The sequence below is a fragment of the Acipenser ruthenus genome, chromosome 17 (assembly GCF_902713425.1).
Source record: "Acipenser ruthenus chromosome 17, fAciRut3.2 maternal haplotype, whole genome shotgun sequence".
Taxonomy (NCBI): domain Eukaryota; kingdom Metazoa; phylum Chordata; class Actinopteri; order Acipenseriformes; family Acipenseridae; genus Acipenser; species Acipenser ruthenus.
The window spans coordinates 13,134,047-13,155,962 of NC_081205.1; the positions used below are offsets into that span (position 1 = coordinate 13,134,047).

Here is a 21,916-nt window from a genome sequence, read left to right on the forward strand (position 1 = left end):
TTTTCTAGCAGATTTCATAACCTGTCCACCACAACACAGATACATTATCGGTAATCAAAGGGAAACAGCAGGAAAGCATTGGCAAAGAAACAGCATTTCAGACTCTTCACAGACAATGGTGTCGTGAGAACAGCTGAGGATTGTGTTTGAGTTGGCCAGAACAGGCTGGCTGCAGTTATTGAAAGGGAAGTTACAGAAGATCATATTCACAGCAATTTGATGGGGGGTATGGGTTGATTTTCCTGGCTCTGTTTTAACCCCCCCAACCATACCCCCCCCCCAATAAAAGATTCTGAATTTACAATGACTTTCTTTGGGGAATTATAAACATCTATTATTTGAAATGATAAATGTACGCTGCATCATTTTTGCACAAACTGACTTCAAAAATCTCAGTCTAAGCACTTCAAACCGTAAGATCAGAAGCACATTGTATTAACAAAAAAAAAAAAAGGAATGGAGTTTGGTTTCACTGGAGCCGGATCATGAGGTTCGACTGTATAAAGCGGATCAGGCTCGGATTCCACTCACCCGTCATTGTCATCCAACAGTAGTGCTGTACGCACTGTAGCAAGGCAAATTACCCTATGAAAAAGATTAACAATTAACTTCTGCAGATTAAGCTGTTAAATGTTAAATGTTGTATTATCTTCCATTTATTGTTGTTACACTCTTTGTAGTTATCAATGTAAGCACTTGTCACGAGTGTGTTTTAAGCATAGGTAGTTCTTGTTATTGTCTTTTGATAACATATCCATAATAATAATAACTGCATTTATCCGCATGATGGTAGATTTGGAAAATGTGTGATTCCTAAAGAATTTCTATTAGTTGATTTGGTATAAATAAGTGATTTAGTGATTCTCTTAACTGTTTACATTGTGTGCTACAGATGTATCAAGGCTTGCCATGTTTGTCTATTCTATCCCCCCTCCCGCTGGAAATCTGACAAATCGCAACGATTCAGTTTATCATTCCAAGTACAATGAAAAATAAAATATAGATTTAGATTGAAAATAAGGTTTTATTAGATTTGAAAACGGTTGTTACAGAAAACAATCATGAATAGATATATTGACAATGGCAAAGCCATTTAAACAGTTATTGCAGTGCAGAAACACACGTCTGTACAGAATACAACAGAGCACAGAGCGCCCTCTGCTGGATAACATGGATGTTTCCCTTTTACCTGAGCTTTAACAGGATCTCATCAGCGCCTCTCGCTGTGTTCTGAAGCTCCCTGACTCTCATCCAGTGGAATTGATCATGTTCTAACTGGCACGTAAAATGAAAGCAATACAGAACTCAGCTACTTCTCCATTCAGAATGGAATGAGGTGCCACTTCCTCTCAAGATTCATCTAGTGTCTGAACCAGACCTGCTGCAGAACGACACGCCTTCCTTATTGCTTTTCTTTCCTCTCTGTATGTGGGAGCTCCATACAGTTCCTAAAGCTTTAGTAGCTATCTACAGTGTATGAAACAAAGTCCCCTCTTTCAAGCTCTGATCGTATTGTATTCCTTATTTTGGCCATAGCTTATAATGACACACCTCAGACTTGACTTACAGATAGCAATTACTTTAATTAGCACTGTCAGAATAGTCTTTAACTATAATTTGTTTATTAAATTAGAAATAAATGATTTAAACAAGAAGCCTGACTCGTGTTGCAGCAAAGCAATCACTGTGCAAACTGAATTGAACTTTTAATTTAGGTATCTTTTAATTAAGGTATCTTTTAATTTAGGTATCTTTGAATTTAGGTATCTTTTATATTTGTCTCTTTTTTGGGAACTTTGTTTTTTGCACAAATAAACGATAATATAGAAATTGGTGGATGTTGCAGTTTCTGGTAAATAATATTTTTAGTGCCACTGCAAATCTGTTTACCTTCAAATCTCTGTAACTGCACATTTTCACATATTCAAAAGATATTCAGATAGATTGTTTAATCACATAATTCATCAATTAGTTTTTTTATTAAACATTACAAAAAATGACCTGCAGTTTGCCTTGTGAAAAACGTATATTAAAATCCCACAGAATAGATGATTCCACTAGTAGGCATTGAATTATATTGACAGATGATAAATACAAATCTAAACAATCCCAATTCAAACTGAAATGAGGAACAATATAGAACACAGGTTGTTACACCCCCTCCTTTAGTAATAAACAACTTGGTACTGGAATGAAGGATCACAGTTATCTTAAATAATGCATTCTTCCTTGTAGTTTACAATCACTTTCTATATTGTTTTCTGTTCAGGAATCACATCTTTCAGGGGCTCCCGAGTGGCACATCCAACGAAATTGATGCGCTCTATAGTCTGGACGTCGCGAGTTCGAGTCCAGGCTATTCCACAGCTGATCGTGGACGGGAGCTCCCAGGGGGTGGCGCACAATTGGCCGAGCGTCGCCCCGGGGGGAGGGAGGGTTAGGTCGGCCAGGGTGTCCTCGGCTCACCGCGTACCAGCTACCCCTGTAGTCTGGCTGGGCGCCTGCAGGCTTGCCTGTAAGCTGCCCGAGAGCTGCGTTGTCCTCCGACACTGTAGATCTTGGGTGGCTGCATGGTGAGTCCGTAGTGTGAAAAAAAGCGGTCGGAGGACAGCGTGTGTTCGTCTTCGCCCTCCCGAGTCAGCGCAGGGGTGGTAGCGGTGAGCTGAGCATAATAAAATAATTGGCAATTCCAAATTGGGAGAAAATAATAAAAATAATTGGCAACGACTAAATTTATAAAAAAAAAAAAAAAAGGAATCACATCTTTGGTACATTCTACATGTTGCAGGGGGACAGGTTAATGGATACACTCTAGTGTTCCTGCTATACTTAGAGAGAAAGCATGAGTTTTAAATGTCTGCTATACTAATTGAACCGACACATGCGTTATTGTAACTGCGATTCAGTCCTGTATCAATTTGCTCTTTAAAAGAGATGAGAAAATGTAGAAGGACTAGGATGGAGGGTGCAATTGTTTTATCCCTGATTTACCCCAGCTCCCTCACTCACTAAATACCTTACAATTGAAGAAGTTAAAGACAAAGGGATAGATTACACACAGAAAATGCCATTAATAAAAACAAGGTGTCACTCTACTGGGAATCAGCAACAGGCGTGAGAGGGGGTTCATCGGGGGGTCATCAGTTGGGGTCATTGCTGCTGTTCTTGATGTTTGTAGAGTTTTCGTAGAACAAAACCTATGAAGAAAACCAGGCAGAGCACAAAGGGGATCCATGGAACTCTCCGTCTCTGTCTATTTTCAGCTGTCCGTGCTTTAGAACAACACAAAGATAAGATTATTGTACACAGAGTATCCGTACACCATACACTCCCTTCCAACCAGCACTGGGACTAATATGATAGTCACACCACTGCCTATACAATGCATTGAAACCATTGTGTGGCAGGATAGCTTGTGGTGACATCAGACCAGGAAAGATATGGACACAGACTCCAAATTAATAATAAATTAATCAATCAATCTGGGGCCAGTCATATTCTGCACAGGTTTAGCATGGATGGGGAAGTTTAACCCCATCCATGCTGCAAAAACAACAATAACAAAACAACATGCTTTATACAAATTCAACAATACGTTTTAAATAATAATAATAATAATAATAATAATAATAATAATAATAATAATAATAATAATAATAATACAAAATAATGCATAATATGCACGGGGGGGGGGGGTAACTTCATTCGTTTTCAAAATGTAATGATCACGCATTATATAGATGATATAGTCTCTCCAGTCCTGGTCTTTGTTCCAACCCTGCTCTAAATAGTGGAATTGAATGCATCCAGACCCTGAAGCGGTTCCTTATCACCTTTTACCTGTTAAACCTGGAGTGGAATTGTCCCTTGTAACAGGGGTCTTGCTACCCGTGATGTAAGGAGTACTTGCAACGAATGGCTGAGTGAATTCTCTGGATGACGTGCATGCATGTTCACTGCTGGATTGACAGGCGATGGAGACAGAAGTTTGGGATTGATACACCCCGCAGGCAGGCAGGTTTCTTTACCGACGCGCAGAGGAACCCCACGTGACGCTACCAGCAACGGTAGCGTCACGTGGGACATATGGCCCTGCGTATAAAACCTGTCTGCTATACTGAGTGGGATCTAAACTAACTCCCTGTTGCTCGGGCAGTTCACCCAACTCCAACCTTGGATATATGCTTGATCTCCGTTAGAGCGAGTCATTTTGTTTCCTGAACCCAGTCGTTTCAGCATCACAGCAGACAGGCTGCTACACACACCAGTATTTACAATGAACAATCACTGAAGCCCCCAGGGTCTGTCTTACTTATTGTTATAATTAATACAGTAGCTAATGCCATTTTGTTTCAAAATCTAACGGTTTGGTTGTAAATTGGGAAGTTTATGTTGAACAGAAGAAAATAGCTCAGGTTATTTTTATCTGCCACATTTCTCTAATGAGAAACCTTATGGCAAAGATATTTTTAAGGATTTCCCATGTAAACCTTACAGTGATAAGGTAGGTGTTTCAAAGTTCCCACCCTTGTGCATTGATAAACGCATAACTGAATAATGCTGTGTCTACATACCCAATAGGAAGAGCAGCTCGCTGCTTGTCTCAGCCTCTCCTAGCTGGTTGATCACAGAGCAGTTGTAGGGCAGGGAGCTGGAGTTCTGAGTGATGGTTAACTCGCTGGTCAAGTTGAAACTTTTGTCCAGTGCCTGTGTAAAACTGAATTGGGCTGCAGCACTTAAGTTGGAACCGTTGTGATCAAACCAGTGAATCCGTGCCTCAGGGTACCCCCCTCCAGAGCTGCACCTCAGGGTCACCTCCTTACCTTCCTGCAGGGTTTGTCCAGGAGCGAGGTGCACTGTGGGTTTGCTATAGTCAGCTGAATAAAAAATAGAAAACATCTGGGTCATGCCAAATCAAAACATTCACATGACACATTAGCTCCCTCAAATGTTCTCTGAGGTATGACAACAGTGTGGGGGCAGCAGCCTTGTAAAATCACTGGCAAAAAAGGGTTAATTGTTCTTGACCTTGAACAAGAGAATCAGAGAACAACTTTGTTTCAAATATGAAGCCAGTATCTCAACCCAAGTCACATGACCCCGATATGTCATCTAGAGTATGTCACAGGTCATCATTCCACTGAAAATATGAAGCTGCATTCTAAAATAAAAGATATGAGCAGTTCACTGAGGTGGCACAAAACCTCTCCAGTGCTGGGCTTGCTTATGAAACAGGGCAGAGGCTGGGGCGCAGACTGATGACCCCACGCACCGCAAGCAAGCGTTTTAACCACTATGCAAAATAGCTGGCTCATCTGCATTTATGGTTATAGAGCTTCTAACCTCATCTAATCGCACCGACAGGGGACCGAATCCGTACTGGCAGTGCAGCACACAACACTGCCCCTACACCTAATAACATCTGGGGGTCAGCTCATTTGACCTAAAACACATTTTCGAAAGGAAAAGATTACAACTGTAACAGAATGATTTGCATGGCTCTCCTTACTGTTCTGAGCTAAAGCCTAAGGATAAATCCTCAAAGCCATTTACTACCATGTGTCATTGGCACCATTTGTTCTGAAAGGAGAAAAAACGAAACTGTAATCTTACCCTTTACTTTCAGAATGATGTGTGCCTCCCCAAATCCCCCATCAGAAGATACAGCACATTGGTAGATCCCCTCATCTGTGATTCGGGTGTCATTCACCAGCAGGGACACATCTCTATCAATATTATTCAATTCTTTTTTCATTTGGAACCTCGGAGTTGAATTCAGTAGTTTGCCTTCTGATCCCACTTTTATCCACACAATTTTTTCAACAATCAGATTCTCGCTTTGAGATTGAAGAACACATTGCAGCTCAGTAACCTCATTGATTCGCCCAGTGCTTTCAGCAGTGCAGTTCACAGAAAACAAGTCTAGAAGATGAAAATGTACACTCTATTAAAACAAGAACTCTGATCCACATTACCACAACACAACCTGCTCCTTATTCACACAATGTCCCTGTGTGTCTGTCTCTACATGTTACATGTATGGAATACACAGAACCGCTTATCCACTTCTGATGAAACTTGGTAAGGACACTGTTTAGAACGCGAATGAGAGGATCAGGGCGTGGGTATAGAAGTCCATACGCATTCATTTGTTATACTGTATATATTTAGAACCAAATGCATGAATCAGTATCTGGAGATAATATGAAAGCACAGGAAAAATCTGAAATGAAAGTGCTGAAATCTGTATGCTTGTTAGCTTCCTACAAATCGTTAAATAAAAAATAAACAATAACAATAAAATATTGCAAAACTCACTGTTACCAGCTACTGTCAGGGGAGATAAGCATGATAACCACAACCCTGCTGTGAGCCAGGCTCTGTAACACGATGATGTCATCCTCTGGGATCATTTACAGCTGAACAAGAAAAACAGGAAATCACTGTGAGCGTTGTAGTGAACTGCTGGCCAATTGTGATCTATCTAAACGAGCAGTTATGCAAACTGAGTTTGCACTTTTCATGTTTATCTCATGCAAAAGCATTTTCACACTTTATTTTCATCAGAACCTATCAGCTTGTGTCAGGGTGTAAACCTTTTTAACCTTCTTGCATTTAGTGAAGAAGAGAAATTAATGGAAGGGATCATTTTAGACTGCTGAGCCCTGACACTACTCAATGTACTCAATAATAACATGAACACAGACTTTTACCCACAGTAAAACTATAGGAAAGTCTGATAAAGCATAGGTAAGCACTGTAAACACCTAAGTCGTATGGTAAACATTTTTAAAAAGCACAAAACCATGGCAAACTAGGGTAAATGCATAGTATTCATGGAAAAACTATCGGACAACTGCTAAATTACCGCTCACTTTTAGTGTAGTAAACTTCAAGGGTAAAAAACACACTTACATCAGGGAGATGCATCTTTTGTATTGTTAGCTGGACTGAATGCATGTCAGGTGTTCCGTTGCATCATACATGAATCAGCTGTGTGAAGGACAGCTGTTCCATTGATAACACGCCGGGTCACCAACATGGTAAAGATACTATACTGATAACACGCTGGGTCACCATGGTAATGAGAGAGTGACAGCTCTGTGAAACACACAGATACTATACTGATAACACGACGGGTCACCATGGTAAAATGAGAGCGACAGCTCTGTGAAACACACAGATACTATACTGATAACACGACGGGTCACCATGGTAAAATGAGAGCGACAGCTCTGTGAAACACACAGATACTATACTGATAACACGACGGGTCACCATGGTAAAATGAGAGCGACAGCTCTGTGAAACACACAGATACTATACTGATAACACGACGGGTCACCATGGTAAAATGAGAGCGACAGCTCTGTGAAACACACAGATACTATACTGATAACACGACGGGTCACCATGGTAAAATGAGAGCGACAGCTCTGTGAAACACACAGATACTATACTGATAACACGACGGGTCACCATGGTAAAATGAGAGCGACAGCTCTGTGAAACACACAGATACTATACTGATAACACGACAGGTCACCATGGTAAAATGAGAGCGACAGCTCTGTGAAACACACAGATACTATACTGATAACACGACGGGTCACCATGGTAAAATGAGAGCGACAGCTCTGTGAAACACACAGATACTATACTGATAACACGACGGGTCACCATGGTAAAATGAGAGCGACAGCTCTGTGAAACACACAGATACTATACTGATAACACGACGGGTCACCATGGTAAAATGAGAGCGACAGCTCTGTGAAACACACAGATACTATACTGATAACACGACGGGTCACCATGGTAAAATGAGAGCGACAGCTCTGTGAAACACACAGATACTATACTGATAACACGACAGGTCACCATGGTAATGAGAGAGCGACAGCTCTGTGAAACACACAGATACTATACTGATAACACGACGGGTCACCATGGTAAAATGAGAGCGACAGCTCCGTGAAACACACAGATACTATACTGATAACACGACGGGTCACCATGGTAAAATGAGAGCGACAGCTCCGTGAAACACACAGATACTATACTGATAACACGACGGGTCACCATGGTAAAATGAGAGCGACAGCTCTGTGAAACACACAGATACTATACTGATAACACGACGGGTCACCATGGTAAAATGAGAGCGACAGCTCTGTGAAACACACAGATACTATACTGATAACACGACGGGTCACCATGGTAAAATGAGAGCGACAGCTCTGTGAAACACACAGATACTATACTGATAACACGACGGGTCACCATGGTAAAATGAGAGCGACAGCTCTGTGAAACACACAGATACTATACTGATAACACGACGGGTCACCATGGTAAAATGAGAGCGACAGCTCTGTGAAACACACAGATACTATACTGATAACACGACGGGTCACCATGGTAAAATGAGAGCGACAGCTCCGTGAAACACACAGATACTATACTGATAACACGACGGGTCACCATGGTAAAATGAGAGCGACAGCTCTGTGAAACACACAGATACTATACTGATAACACGACGGGTCACCATGGTAATGAGAGAGCGACAGCTCCGTGAAACACACAGATACTATACTGATAACACGACGGGTCACCATGGTAAAATGAGAGCGACAGCTCCGTGAAACACACAGATACTATACTGATAACACGACGGGTCACCATGGTAAAATGAGAGCGACAGCTCCGTGAAACACACAGATACTATACTGATAACACGACGGGTCACCATGGTAAAATGAGAGCGACAGCTCTGTGAAACACACAGATACTATACTGATAACACGACGGGTCACCATGGTAATGAGAGAGCTACAGCTCAGTGAAACACACGAATACTGGACTGGACTGATTCCTTGACGAAGGTTTATGTTCCAGTTTGTACATGATTCTATTAATATTATATCGACATTTCATAAACAACATTAATGTTCATTTTACCCTTCATGCCGTGCATCCCCATTATGTTGAGATCGGGTAGTGCTGTGGTCTGCAATACAATAGTTCTGCTGAGAATCATTACAATGGGACTGCGGTTTTAGCGCCTTCGGTTATGCAATGTTCAATTACAAATAGAAACTCGACATGTCTTTGTAACCAATGACTATACTTTATTTTATTTTCAAACATTCTTTAGATTTAAATAAAAATCTACAGATTTAAAAAAAAAAAAAAAACTGAAATTAAAGGTGACTGTTCGAAGTGCGTTAAACCTCCAGCAGAAAATCGAGTCTCCTAGCTGCAGCAACAAGCACTCCACAAGCGCCACTGTTCTGTTTGAAATGAAGGCTCGCTTCAACCCGCGTTAAATATCGAAATAAACAAATACATTAGTGAACATAGAAATACATAAATACATGTCTATATATGTATTTATTTCGATATGTGTTTATTTATTCATGTATGTACTTGTTTTTCGTTTGCCATAAAATATCCTTCATACAGTACAATCTATGCTTTACCTTCCAAACACACAAAACCACAGTCGTGCCATAACGTTCTTCCAGTGAGTGGCTATAGTGCATTCTGAACCCGGCTTTAACAACGCTACTTTACTGCTGTTATTGTCGGTTGTCTTGTAGTATTTGAGCAAAGTTAATCTTTAATCCCAGTTAATAATGCACTAGTATTATGTTGCCTGGCTATTTCTCGATGAAACATTTGAAAATTATGAAAATATAAACCAATGGCAGCCTACCTTTTGTTTTTTTGGAATCACACACTTGCTGAGTGATGTATGCTCAAGTCTGTCCGCAGCTAACATTACAAAAAAAAACTTTCGCTTTGTCAGTATTATTGGCCTATGATCCCGTACTTTCACTTTTATCATGACTCTTTAGGGATAATACAATTAGAAACTCGAGGCGTGCAATATACCTGCGGCTAGGGGGGATTCCTTTTTTCTCGCAGAAGTTCCTAGTTCCCATTTAAGTCGAAGACAGACACCAACGACATTATGTTATGTATGGGATATGCCTGCCCATTGGCATATCTGTGTTTACGCGCCACACTATTTTCTCCCAATAAAACCGCGTGATGTAGACAGGCTTGTTGCTTGACTTGGTTAACGTGATGTACTCAGGCTAATTGTTTTACTTAGTTTGAGGCACGAAAACGTCACATTATATTTATTTTTAGTAATATATTATATTACTAATATATTAATATTAATATATTTATATATATATATATATATATATATATATATATATATTGTTTTTGACGTGAAATTCTGTATCAGAAAAGAAAACTAATCAATGAATAGAAGTCAGACCAAGTAAAACATAACACAAATACTAAGCAGCGTAAAATAAGAGTCAAATAAATTTAAAAAAAAGACTCGCTACTCAGTATTTGTGTTATGTTTTACTTGGTTTGACTTCCATTCATTGCTTATTAAATATCGAAGTCTTTCTGGGCAGCGATACCTCATTGATTAGTTTACTTTGTCCAAGGCGACTTACAGAGACTTATGAGGGGCCGTTCAATTCAAAATTTCAACTTTTTGGCTATAACATATATCAGAACGGGTGTAACATATGTTAGAATGGGTATAGCATATGTTAGAATGGGTATAGCATATATCAGAATGGATATAGCATATATCAGAATGGATATAACATATATCAGAATGGATATAGCATATATCAGAATGGGTATAACATATATCAGAATGGATATATCATATATCAGAATGGGTATAACATATATCAGAATGGATATATCATATATCAGAATGGGTATAACATATATCAGAATGGGTATAACATATATCAAACTTGTGTGGATATACAGCAAACTGGATACATCAAACTTGTGTGGATATACAGCAAACTGAATACATCAAACTTGTGTGGATATACAGCAAACTGAATACATCAAACTTTTTTTTTTAAGAATTGACACGTGACACAGCAACAAATGCATGTGCTTCTGTGACCGTCATTTCATAATTATCTTCAATAATGGCAGAGTCTGCGAAATCTGTAATTGATTTAGTCGACAAACTGGCAGGTGATAGGAGCCATGTAATGATTAATACATGATGTATAAACATACCATAGATATTTAAAATATATATATATATATACACACATACAATTAAAGGGGTCGGAAAAGTGAAGTGCAGCGGCGAAGGTAATCCTATCATGGCGTTTATTAATTTTATGTTTTGCTGTTTTCTTTTCTGTTTGCCGATTAACACATGTGTAGCATCAATAATCGATATTGAGGAGTTTTTACTTTCTTTGAAGTCGTGTTTGAGACGCCTAGAGCAAGCGGAACTTCGTAGAGACATAATACTGATAAACGTTTTGTTTCTTAAACTAGAGAGTCATCTCGAAATTATAGCAGCAATTCTTATTTATTTTTTCTACGCTGATATTCAACATCCAAGTTTGATTTCCATCTTTGAACAAATTCACACAGATCTGAAATGTGCAGTTGAATCTTTACGCATTAATATTGACTCTATGCAAGTAAATACTTGCGACTCTACCTACAGAACCGTGGCAGCGAGACAAGGACACGTGGGAATACCAAGGTAAAAAGTACAGCTTTCTTTACAAGGAAATGCAGACATATATGAATGTACTTATTTAAACAATGAAGTGCTGTGGAGTTACATGTTGACAATGCCCGGTATTCGTGTTTAGCGTTATCGGGACATTTCAAAAAGTTTTTTTTTTTTTTTTAACTCTTTATAATTCTATCGTGTTCAGAATTCACATACACTTTTTGAATAGTACACGCCATTATAAAAATACGAATGTATTGGGATGGGAAAATATAAATATATCCATCGGCATCATTTTTAAGATTAGGGCCAATGTGCACTTGCCCTTACCCTTACCCTTTACTTTACTATAATATAGACCAGCGTGTGGTAGGTTTTGTCCCTGCCCCGATTTGTATTGTATTGTCTCAAAATTGCATTTTTTTTAATCCGAATGTATTTCCTCACAAATCTATCTTTTGTAGACATATCACTCTAATCTGAACATTACTTATTTCTGTAAAACATAAAAATACTCTTTTAGGCTACAGGTTTTCTTGTAATACATTACGTAGGTGTAATAAGGACGTATGTATTAAGATAAGTATGTTTGTTATCTTTCCTGTATGAATGCCTAAGTAGACCTGCCTATACAGGCTACATACAAATTATCCATACACTTTGATCTTAATGGCCATGTGTTATACTGCCACACTAACATTAGTACAGCGACCCGCTAACAATATTGAATTCCTATTGTGTGTTTAGATTTTCAATCAGAAGTAACCAGATCGATTTTCTTCGGAAAATGGGATTTTCATGGAAAGCAATTGCAAAATGCCTGGGAGTCTCCGTTTCTACTGTGTATCGCAGAAGAAAAGAAATGGGAATGGATACCTCCCATCACAACAGATTTTCTGACATGAGTAATCACATTCTTGATGATGAAATACAACACGTTTTGTCTCTTACTCCCAATGCTGGAGAAAGCTATGTCAGGGGCAGTCTTGTGCAGAGAGGAGTGAGAGTGCAAAGGTGGAGGGTTCGGGAGCGGCTTTCTATTTTAGATCCAGTTGGAAGAGCTGTAAGAAAACGAAGAGCAATTAGACGCAGAGTTTACAATGTGCCCGGGCCAAATCACTTATGGTATGCATATTCTTTCTAAACCATTTCCTGACATTGTCTCGCCCTAATATGTCATATAGAAAGCTTGCTGCTCGCAGTAGTTTAATCAAATATTACCAAACAAGATATGTAACACAACCTATGCTGCATAGTTATTTAAATTAATATATTTTTATGTAGATTATTTATTTTGGCCCACCTCTGCAAGCTTGTATGTGATAAAAGACCACCTAATGGTCAAGGACAGGTTAAAAATGCCACAAATATCTGCATAGACGTACAGTAGTTTACATGTAAGAAGTTTGTTACTGACTACCTTATCCTTACGAAAAATAACTTCATAATTGTTTTCCTTTCAGTTGTCAGTTATAATTCAAGTTGGCATTTTATTATTTTACAATATAGCACAACCCAAGGAGGACATTTGTATTATTGGAGCCACAAGAGATGGAAAATACCGATCTCAGCAGCATGCATGCATAATTATAAATATCCACGTTGAAGCTTGTATTTGTAATTAAATTGAGTTTCTATTGTTTCCACAGGCACATTGATGGTAACCACAAGCTAGTGTCATGGAGATTTATTTTCCATGGATGTGTGGATGGCTTCAGTCGACTTCTCATCTACTTAAAATGTTGCACAAATAATTTGTCCCAAACAGTTTTAACACTGTTTGAAGATGGAGTATCTAAATTTGGACTACCATACCGAGTTAGGGGGGATCTAGGGGGAGAGAATATTCGAGTTGCCCGCTTTATGATTACTATGAGGGGTGTAAATAGAGGTAGCTTCATAGCGGGAAGGAGTGTTCATAACCAACGAATTGAGCGGCTGTGGGCAGAGCTCAACAGAGTGGTCATACACTACTACAGTGACTTGTTTCACTGGATGGAAAATCAGGGAATATTAGAATCTATAAGAGGGTACCACATTTATGCTCTTCATTATGTTTATTTGGGCAAGATCAATAGATCTGTCACAGAATTCGTGCACCAGTGGAATAACCACACCTTGAGTACTGAAGGACATCGTTCTCCTTACCAGTTGTGGACTGAAGGAATGTTGCAGAACAGTACTGTTCTTCATGATGTGCCTGTATCAGAATATTATATCAATGGTGCTCAAAATCCAGACTATGATACCAATGACCATATATTGCATGAAAATACACTGCTGTCTGAAGAGCAAATAAACTACCTCCAGTCAATGGTAGATCCGAGCACTGATGATTTAAATTATGGAATAGATCATTATATGTTCACGTGTCATATTTTACAGAGCGTTTTTGGTTATGAAGCGTGATGTTTGAAGTCACATAGAAGTACAAAAAAATCTTTCTACTGCTCATCAAATATTACATTTAAAGAGTGGCCCAACAGTCACACACTCAGGATTCCTGAGTGTAAGACTGTTCATCAAATTGAACTGTATATGGTCACACAGAATGCACCTCAGATAGATGGGAGATTTTCAGGGTGATTTTTAAAGCTTTTTGCTCCACAGCAAAAGCTTCTCCAGATTTTCTGAAAGTAATTGTAAAAGTTTAAAGGTGCAAATCTAGCCAGAGACAATGTAAGTATGGAAGAGAAATAAAATTATTTTTTGAAAACATGCTTTTTTCTTTTCTAAGTCATCTATATCATAGAATAAAATATGCCTTGGTTTTATTTTTGTGCCATGTTAAAAATTTCCATGTAATCCTCTATACCTTGCTTTTTATCTTCAGTTTGCGTGTTTATTTCCACTGTAACCATTTAATTTTAAATATTACACATTTTCTTCAGAAACAGACATGCATTATTTTTAAATGTAATAACATTCACATCTTACTGATAAGATGCCAATGGGCTCAGTAATACCTACAAAGTGAATTGCTAAATAAAATGATAGAAAACAAATATTGTAATGCAAAAACATTTACTTTAAAAATATAATAAATCAACTTGTCATTTTATTTCAAATTATTAATTTTCAAATATTCATGCACTTAACAAAAGAACCTGTCAAAGTATGTGATCAAAATTGTTGCTTTTAATTCTCATTCAACATCTACAATTGTTATACTTTCCAGTTTTTGTAATAATCAAGTAACCTCTTTATAATAACTATAACTGTTGACAAGTTAAAACACAACATTTTACCAGTTATTTCTACTGTTTTTATAATCTACAGTACCTAGTGTTCCATGCTGTGCTTCAGGTTTCTCCATATCCATCTTTGAGTTTCCTTTAGTTGCAATAGATTGGGGGGGGGGGGGGGGGGGGGGGCTTGGGATTGGTAGCTCGCTGCTCACAATCCAGATACTGCCACAGGTGCTCAATCGGACTGATGTCTGGGCTTTGGAGCACCGAGGGGAAAAAAGTGGAATGCTTTGATTTGATTTCTCTTCCGGACTGGTCACATGTAAGGAGTGGTATGTAGAGCTATCCTTCTGAAGAGTATGGGCATCAAATCTTGGCACAGCAGTAGATTTTTCTTTCAAATGTTAATGCACCCTGCAGAATTGAGATATCCTTCAATAAACATCTAGTAGTGTGTCTTGTGTGGCCACAGTCTGAAAAGGAATGAAGGCATTGAACTTCATCCATGGGTGCCCCACAGCCCAGACACAAATCCAATTGAGCACCTTTGTAAGTGCCTGGCTCGTCAGTGGAGATAAACCAATCCACATCCCACACACCAATATGTTGGAACTAAAGGAGACTCGCACCGATCTGGAGAAACCTGGACCAAAGAATGACGCAACACCTAGTAGATTCAATGCAGGTTAGAGGCTCTTTGCACTGCAAAAGGTGGCTCAACCAAGCGCTACAATAAAGTATATCGCTTTTGTTTTTATTAGTCAATTTCAGAACCAAACTAACATTAACTAACAATTTATCGGGATGGCCAAATTATTATAGCAGGACACCATGTATACACATGTAAACTTCTGGAGTATGAGCAAATTGTTTAGGTAACTAAATTCAGTGTGAAACAATTATTTTAAAATAAAACAATACATTTCTGTGCACTTCCTGTTTTTGTTAAACTGCAATCGCGGGCAAACATTTGAAATCCATTTGCAGAAAAGGTAAATAATATGATTGATATTGACTATCTATGAAGAAATTGTAATAAAATGAATTTGTCTTTTGAGACCATTTGTCTATAAGCAAATTTGGCAAACAGTCACATTACATTCCTTTTTGTTAAGAAAAGTTTGCATACCCACATCTATAATTATGAAAACGTATCTTTCATTAACTAAAAATGTGTGAATTACATTGTTGACACAATTACATTTTGCAAACAAATAGCTGCTACTACACAAACATTTCTATGGTGGCTCACTGAGGACATGAGAACAATGGCAACCCTTTCTATAAATATGCAACTGCTTTCTGGCTGCAGGTGCCTTATAAAATCAATGAAGATGCTTATTAACTTGCATTTAGACTAAACAACCATGTGTTCAAAAACTGGTTTACAACCACATCTTGTTAAATTAACCAAAACAAAAAGAATTGTACAATAGTGTGGTTGTCCCAAATATTTGCACTGAACTGTTTTATACTTAAGGTGACCATATGACTCCATGTTCAGTGGGACAGTTCAGGCTTTTTAACTCACACTTCATTGCATTCTGTTAAGTGCAGTACTACTTCTCTTAAACAAGTAATGAGGTACCCGAGATGTAAAACATACCTAAATGCATTGAGATGCGAGTTAAAAAGCCTGAACTGTCCCAAACTGTCCAACTGAACATGGAGTTGGTAAGAGTATGAAGGACTGCCTCAGGGGTGACCAAAGCCTGGAGAGTTGAGAATATCAAAATCCATCTGCTTCTTAAATTCATCAAAGGACTTCAAAATTGGTAGCTTTAAAATATTGCAGCATGTGTTAGCTTGTGGAAAGTTGGAGATATATCCTTCATTATTCTCATGCAGGAACTCAACAGACGGTTGTGGTTGAAAACCAAGAGGTGGCTCTTTGTCTGCTCCTGTGATGAATGCTAGAATCTGTCTTAATGACATGCTGGACTCCGCATCTGAAAATAAAAATAGTGAAAAATAAAAGTAAATAATTATATAAATGCATAAACAAGTGTTGTGCATCAAAGTTAAACTTTCTTTTGCAAAATTATACACATGGATTACATCAGCTGGTGGCTGTGGTACAGAAAACAATTAATGTAGTGAAAATTGACGATGCTTTAGGTCTTGTCCCAGCCCCGCAACTGTCACCTTTATGAATACCATAATATAGTAAATGTCTTTCATATAGGTCTGAGCCAAAGTATATATCTCAGAATGGCAAGTCTGCAATTGATGGCCATGGCTAGTCACCTTAGGTGCAACAAACTTGATCCCTTCAATATGAAAGTAATTACTTGCTTATTAGCAGGTGTATATTATTGGGCTGCATGTTTGACTGCAAGCATTTTATTGTGTTTGGCTTATTACAGTTTTAGGGATTACAGCTTCAGCTTCAGGTGACAAGTGACTCAACCTAGCTGTATACAGGGATTTTGGGTGAAGGTAACCTTACACTTTCTTGCAGAAAAAGTACATATTACATTTAAACCATATCCACTTTGTCAGCTGCAATGACCCAGCAGCCCTTCCACATTGCTGCAAGTACATTATCTTTACCTTCCACATCCTGTAGGTAATCTCTCCAATAGCCCACAATTCTTTGTTCCTCACGTCTTTTATTACTTCCAGCAGTGCTGAATGATATTTTGAACAATTCTGAAAACTGTTCAGATGTGAGCACTTCCTCCCTCCAGCAAAATGAATTGGCAAAAAGAACAGGATGTGCAACAATGGCGTCAAGCACACCAAGCGTCTTCAATCCCTCTTTTAACCTAGGAAACATATATAAAGTACATGAAAAACAGAATGCCTGCTTCTTTCTTCATGTTAGTGACCAGTCAACACATACCGTACTAATAAATAAAGTTGGACATCAGTTCAGATACTTCTTACAAAACTACACAGAATATTTTCTACCTTTACTGTGACAGTGTACGTAACATGTTTTATAAATCTAAACAAACTATTACTCACAGTTCAATGTGAATATTGCTAATGTAAGCATTAATTAAATGGTTGAACAGGTATTTGCTACACTCTCACTCCATATTTAATATACTCATGTTTTCAACTGACAAGTATAAATATAGTAATCTACTGAAATGCATGACAAAATAAATGTACCTTTCCAGGGAATTTCTTGTTCGGCCACAAACATATCACTTCATGAAGTCTTGTACAAGTACATCTCTGTCTTGCAGATTTTGTAAATAGCGGTAACATCCTGCCACATGCAGAAGGTTGCAGTGCTTGGCTGCAACATCTTTAAGCCCCTCTAGTGTTGACACATTCTCCATCTGAAAAAGTCAAAACATAAGTATAAAACTTAACTCAGAATTGGTATGACAACATCATACCAGCCAAACCTTTATAAAAACTAGTGTGTGGGGGGAGTGTATGAGAATAACATGAAGCATGGCAATAGTCACAAACTGCTAACACACAACAAATCTATGTAAAGAGGAATATTTTCCAATAATACATTAGTATTATTATTAATAGTGGTACACAGATTCTCATTAAATGTATTCAAGTTAAAACTTTGAACGCACCTCCAAAATTATCTCTGCAATATCACAATCACAGATGTCTTTCACAGAAGGTGTGACCTGCTGAGGGTCATAGGCTAGACTGTCATATAATGTCCGAGAAAAAAAGTTGGGGGATGGTCCGCCATGCACCAAAGATATGGCTATAATTCTTCCAGCCAGAAAGTAATCGTCATCACGTAATGCTATTGAAATACATAAAAGAATGAAGCATGTGAAAAAATTATAGATGGGTGTATTGCAAGAAAATTAAGATTAAAAAACAAAATAAATACCTAAAACTGCAATTACCTTGGGAATCGCAGGTCAAATTTTTCCAGTCTTCTGAACCTTCAAATATTTTACTGTTCTGTAGTGTCTGCATTAATAAAGTTAGAAATTCCCTTGTAGGACCACCTCTGTCCACAGCTCCTTCCGAGTTGCCATCTGAGTCAGTAAACATTACAGACATTCTATTTTCTGGCTTGTATGTTTTGCGCTTAAATCCACGAAGTGCACCATCCCATATATTTATTCTATCAATATTGAACTTTGAAACTGCATCTTCAACTATTTGTAGGGCAAGATTTGTGATAACATCATGAAGAGTTACTTGATCTCTAAAAGAAAAGAACATTTAGGTAGTTAATACATTGTGTTTGTGAACACAACTTTTGCTAAAAATATAAAACACTATATTTTTTGTCTGTATACGATAGGGTTCACTTGAGCATTGCAAAAATATTAGTGGGAGAAATACAATCATTTTGACACATTATAAATATTTTGAAAAAAATACCCATCATGTAAGCGGACAGATGAATTCTCAGCAAACTGTACTCCTTCTTCATCACTTGAAGAATTAAGCTCAATACAATCATAGATAAGCGATGTATACTGCCTAAAATAAAAATAAATAAAAAGATATTTTATTGAAACTCTTCTGCTTACATACACGTTCCTCCTAAATTCAATGGTAACAAAGCTGGTGTTACACTGGTGTTACATTTATGGTGACAAACTGAGAAAAATGAAGCAATATCTTACTTGTAACAATCTGATCCTTTTTTCTCCAGAACATTAGTTTCCAAAGTCATGGCAGATGTAGACTGAAACAGTGTAGTGTGTATTTTAGATGCCTCTACACCAAATGACACTGGTGTCTGTGTTAGTACAGAGTCTGCAGAAACACAAACATCCTGTACTGCATGAAGATCATTACTGTCCAAGCCTAGATAGTTTGGAAATGCGATTCCAGCATTATGCAGACCATCTGGATTGGATGTCACAGGTTCAGAGGAACATCCAAGTATTTCATCTGCAACTAGTGTCTCTTCACGAATACAGTTAGGATCCTGAGAATTATCTGGCACATTAGTTTTATCCCAGTCTTCCTAAAATGGCAAAGTAATGAAATAAATGAATAAAAACTTAATAATGTATGAATATTCAAAATAGAAAATCTATTTGTTTTATTATACATTACATCAAAAGCATACTTATTTTTAAAAGTAAAAAATCTGTGGTATTATTTTCTTTAAACAGGATAAAAATTGTTCCTGAAACAGAATTGTGTAACTGCATTACGATGACAGATGATGCCAAAGAATGCTTAATTTATTAATAAAGATGGATACTGTTTCTCTGACAATTCCTCAAATACACAATTTCAGATGAACAGATAACTTATTACTGTCCCTGACAAATTATAGAAAAGTATAATATATGATTTGCATGTCATCTACCTAGAAGTAACACAGCAAAACTTCTAAACCCTAGTAACTTAATCCTAAAATAGACATGAGGCAAATATTTCACAAAACAAGAAAAATAAAACTTACAGGTTGTTGGTCCAGCCTTTGCAGATCCAAGATTTCAACCGAGGGGCGAATATAGACAGAGCGTTGCTTAAATATTTTGTTCATCATCCAACCATTGAGTGTTTGGTTCCTCATTAGAGAAGGAGCTATCAGTTTATTGTGGCAAGCCATGAGTATTTCCAAACTGTAATTAAATAAGGTTTTTCTTGCATTAAATGTAAGATATTTGGATAGCGTTCTTGCAAAACGTTTTTCAACAACCACCAATAAATAATTAAAGCAAAACATGTTTTAAAACACTTGTAAAGTGCAAGCAGTGTGGCACTTTTTGTATTTATTTTTCACACATAATACAAGTGTAACAAATACACAGTGGATTTTAATATTAATAGTATAACTATTGTAAAAATCCACAGCACAACACTTTACCTATACAGCACTAAACTGCAGAACATCTATAGTACATCTTAACGTATATCTGCCCTGTAGCATTAGTAATAATAAACATGCATACTTAGCTCCTGGAGGAAGATGACTGCTGAAAGCTGATCTAATATTCTCTAGAAGTTCTTCAGCCGACCACTCCTTGTGGAATTCAAAGGCATTCATCACATGCCCACTTTCATAGAGTAATTGCTTGGTTCCGTGTTTTACAACTACATTGTTGTGAGGTCCGCCCAGCAATACTACCTCCTTTGTAAAAGTAGCAGGACCTTTGAAAGTTGGTCGCCTTCTTAAACAAAGAAATATATCACATTATTTTCATAACATGTGCATTTATTCATTCATGTATATAGGCTTACTTTTGTGAAAATGTAGTACTCGTTCAAGTTACATTTCAGTATGGCTGTTTCAAGCATCCATTAATGTATACAAATATAAATTACTTAAAATAATAACAATAATATAACAACGTAGCTCACATATAAACTAAACTTAACTTTTTTTCCCGTTACAAAAGCCTGTTACGAATTTATGAATTACCACTTCTTTTGGCGTGCATGCACGTATTTGGTTTATCGTGCCTAGGTGTATAGGACACTACCGTGTGGCCTACACACAAAATGCGTGTTATTATAATTTAAAACACACTTGAAAATAATAAATATAACTAGGTAATGCTTACTTTTTGGTTGGTTGAGGTAATCTTTGTGGTGGTCGTATCGTTGACCTCGTGAAATAAGATGATGCAAGACTTGACGTGTTACTGATTTCGGAATGTGTAGGCCCGGCGGCAGCTGATGAAGCTGGTCTCAAAAAAATAGTTTTTAATTCTTTTTCCACATTATTTTCATTTACGACTTCGTGCATCCTGCGACCCCCGTTTTCTAAAACATTTGCTAAAGTTGTTAACAGGCTCCTATCACCTGCCAGTTTGTCGACTAAATCAATTACAGATTTCGCGGACTCTGCCATTATTGAAGATAATTATGAAATGACGGTCACAGAAGCACATGCATTTGTTGCTGTGTCACGTGTCAATTCTTAAAAAAAAAAAAAAGTTTGATGTATTCAGTTTGCTGTATATCCACACAAGTTTGATGTATCCAGTTTGCTGTATATCCACACAAGTTCGATATATGTTATACCCATTCTGATATATGCTATATCCATTCTGATATATGCTATATCCATTCTGATATATGTTATACCCATTCTGATATGTGCTATATCCATTCTGATATATGTTATATCCATTCTGATATGTGCTATATCCATTCTGATATATGTTATACCCATTCTGATATGTGCTATATCCATTCTGATATATGTTATACCCATTCTGATATATGCTATATCCATTCTGATATATGTAATACACATTCTAACATATGCTATATCCAT

At 37.6% G+C, this 21,916-nt stretch overlaps 3 protein-coding genes and 1 long non-coding RNA gene across 6 annotated transcripts; 1 reads left to right on the top strand and 3 right to left on the bottom strand.

Moving 5' to 3' along the window:
* Positions 1-1,004: 1,004 nt before the first annotated feature.
* On the bottom strand, positions 1,005-10,031 carry LOC117423258 (CD276 antigen homolog). 2 transcript variants are annotated; one of them, XM_034038779.2, is made up of 5 exons: positions 9,901-10,031; positions 6,319-6,419; positions 5,614-5,922; positions 4,575-4,877; positions 1,005-3,272 (listed from the first exon to the last, which is right to left on the bottom strand). In XM_034038779.2, the coding sequence occupies exons 2-5, from the start codon at positions 6,398-6,400 to the stop codon at positions 3,151-3,153; spliced, it is 816 nt and encodes a 271-aa protein (XP_033894670.1). In that variant the 5' UTR covers positions 6,401-6,419; positions 9,901-10,031; the 3' UTR covers positions 1,005-3,150. The 2 variants fall into 2 exon arrangements, with proteins under 2 accessions (XP_033894670.1, XP_033894669.1); XM_034038778.3 differs by lacking the exon at positions 9,901-10,031 and adding an exon at positions 9,722-9,888.
* A 1,107-nt stretch (positions 10,032-11,138) lies between these two features.
* LOC131697942 (uncharacterized) lies at positions 11,139-14,257 on the top strand. 2 transcript variants are annotated; one of them, XM_058989990.1, is made up of 3 exons: positions 11,139-11,566; positions 12,287-12,664; positions 13,189-14,257. In XM_058989990.1, the coding sequence occupies exons 1-3, from the start codon at positions 11,172-11,174 to the stop codon at positions 13,946-13,948; spliced, it is 1,533 nt and encodes a 510-aa protein (XP_058845973.1). In that variant the 5' UTR covers positions 11,139-11,171; the 3' UTR covers positions 13,949-14,257. The 2 variants fall into 2 exon arrangements, with proteins under 2 accessions (XP_058845973.1, XP_058845974.1); XM_058989991.1 differs by lacking the exon at positions 11,139-11,566 and having other exon boundaries at positions 12,099-12,664.
* Positions 14,258-14,903: 646 nt separating this feature from the next.
* On the bottom strand, positions 14,904-18,436 carry LOC131697943 (uncharacterized). Its single transcript, XR_009307569.1, has 4 exons — positions 18,276-18,436; positions 17,848-18,020; positions 17,281-17,495; positions 14,904-16,676 (listed from the first exon to the last, which is right to left on the bottom strand). It is a non-coding gene; the product is annotated as an uncharacterized LOC131697943 (long non-coding RNA).
* A 16-nt stretch (positions 18,437-18,452) lies between these two features.
* Positions 18,453-21,031, bottom strand: LOC117423250 (uncharacterized). Its single transcript, XM_058989992.1, has 5 exons — positions 20,586-21,031; positions 20,093-20,255; positions 19,299-19,645; positions 19,051-19,152; positions 18,453-18,871 (listed from the first exon to the last, which is right to left on the bottom strand). Exons 1-5 carry the CDS (start codon positions 20,678-20,680, stop codon positions 18,496-18,498), a joined length of 1,083 nt encoding a protein of 360 aa, XP_058845975.1. The 5' UTR covers positions 20,681-21,031; the 3' UTR covers positions 18,453-18,495.
* Between the last annotated feature and the right edge of the window lie 885 nt (positions 21,032-21,916).

What these genes read in the sequence shown, in the direction of transcription:
- LOC131697942 (XM_058989990.1), top strand. Translation starts at nt 11,172, where the DNA reads ATGGCGTTTATTAATTTTATGTTTTGCTGTTTTCTTTTCTGTTTGCCG. An exon ending in GGACACGTGGGAATACCAAG is followed by an intron (nt 11,567 to 12,286) that starts GTAAAAAGTACA and finishes TTGTGTGTTTAG; the next exon opens with ATTTTCAATCAGAAGTAACC. An exon ending in CCCGGGCCAAATCACTTATG is followed by an intron (nt 12,665 to 13,188) that starts GTATGCATATTC and finishes TTGTTTCCACAG; the next exon opens with GCACATTGATGGTAACCACA.
- LOC117423258 (XM_034038779.2), bottom strand. Translation starts at nt 6,400, where the DNA reads ATGACATCATCGTGTTACAGAGCCTGGCTCACAGCAGGGTTGTGGTTA. An exon ending in CATCATTCTGAAAGTAAAGG is followed by an intron (nt 4,878 to 5,613) that starts GTAAGATTACAG and finishes TTTTTTATTCAG; the next exon opens with CTGACTATAGCAAACCCACA. An exon ending in CGAGCTGCTCTTCCTATTGG is followed by an intron (nt 3,273 to 4,574) that starts GTATGTAGACAC and finishes GTTGTTCTAAAG; the next exon opens with CACGGACAGCTGAAAATAGA.
- LOC117423250 (XM_058989992.1), bottom strand. Translation starts at nt 20,680, where the DNA reads ATGAATGCCTTTGAATTCCACAAGGAGTGGTCGGCTGAAGAACTTCTA. An exon ending in AAAGGATCAGATTGTTACAA is followed by an intron (nt 19,153 to 19,298) that starts GTAAGATATTGC and finishes TTTTTATTTTAG; the next exon opens with GCAGTATACATCGCTTATCT. An exon ending in TCTGTCCGCTTACATGATGG is followed by an intron (nt 18,872 to 19,050) that starts GTATTTTTTTCA and finishes CTTTTCTTTTAG; the next exon opens with AGATCAAGTAACTCTTCATG.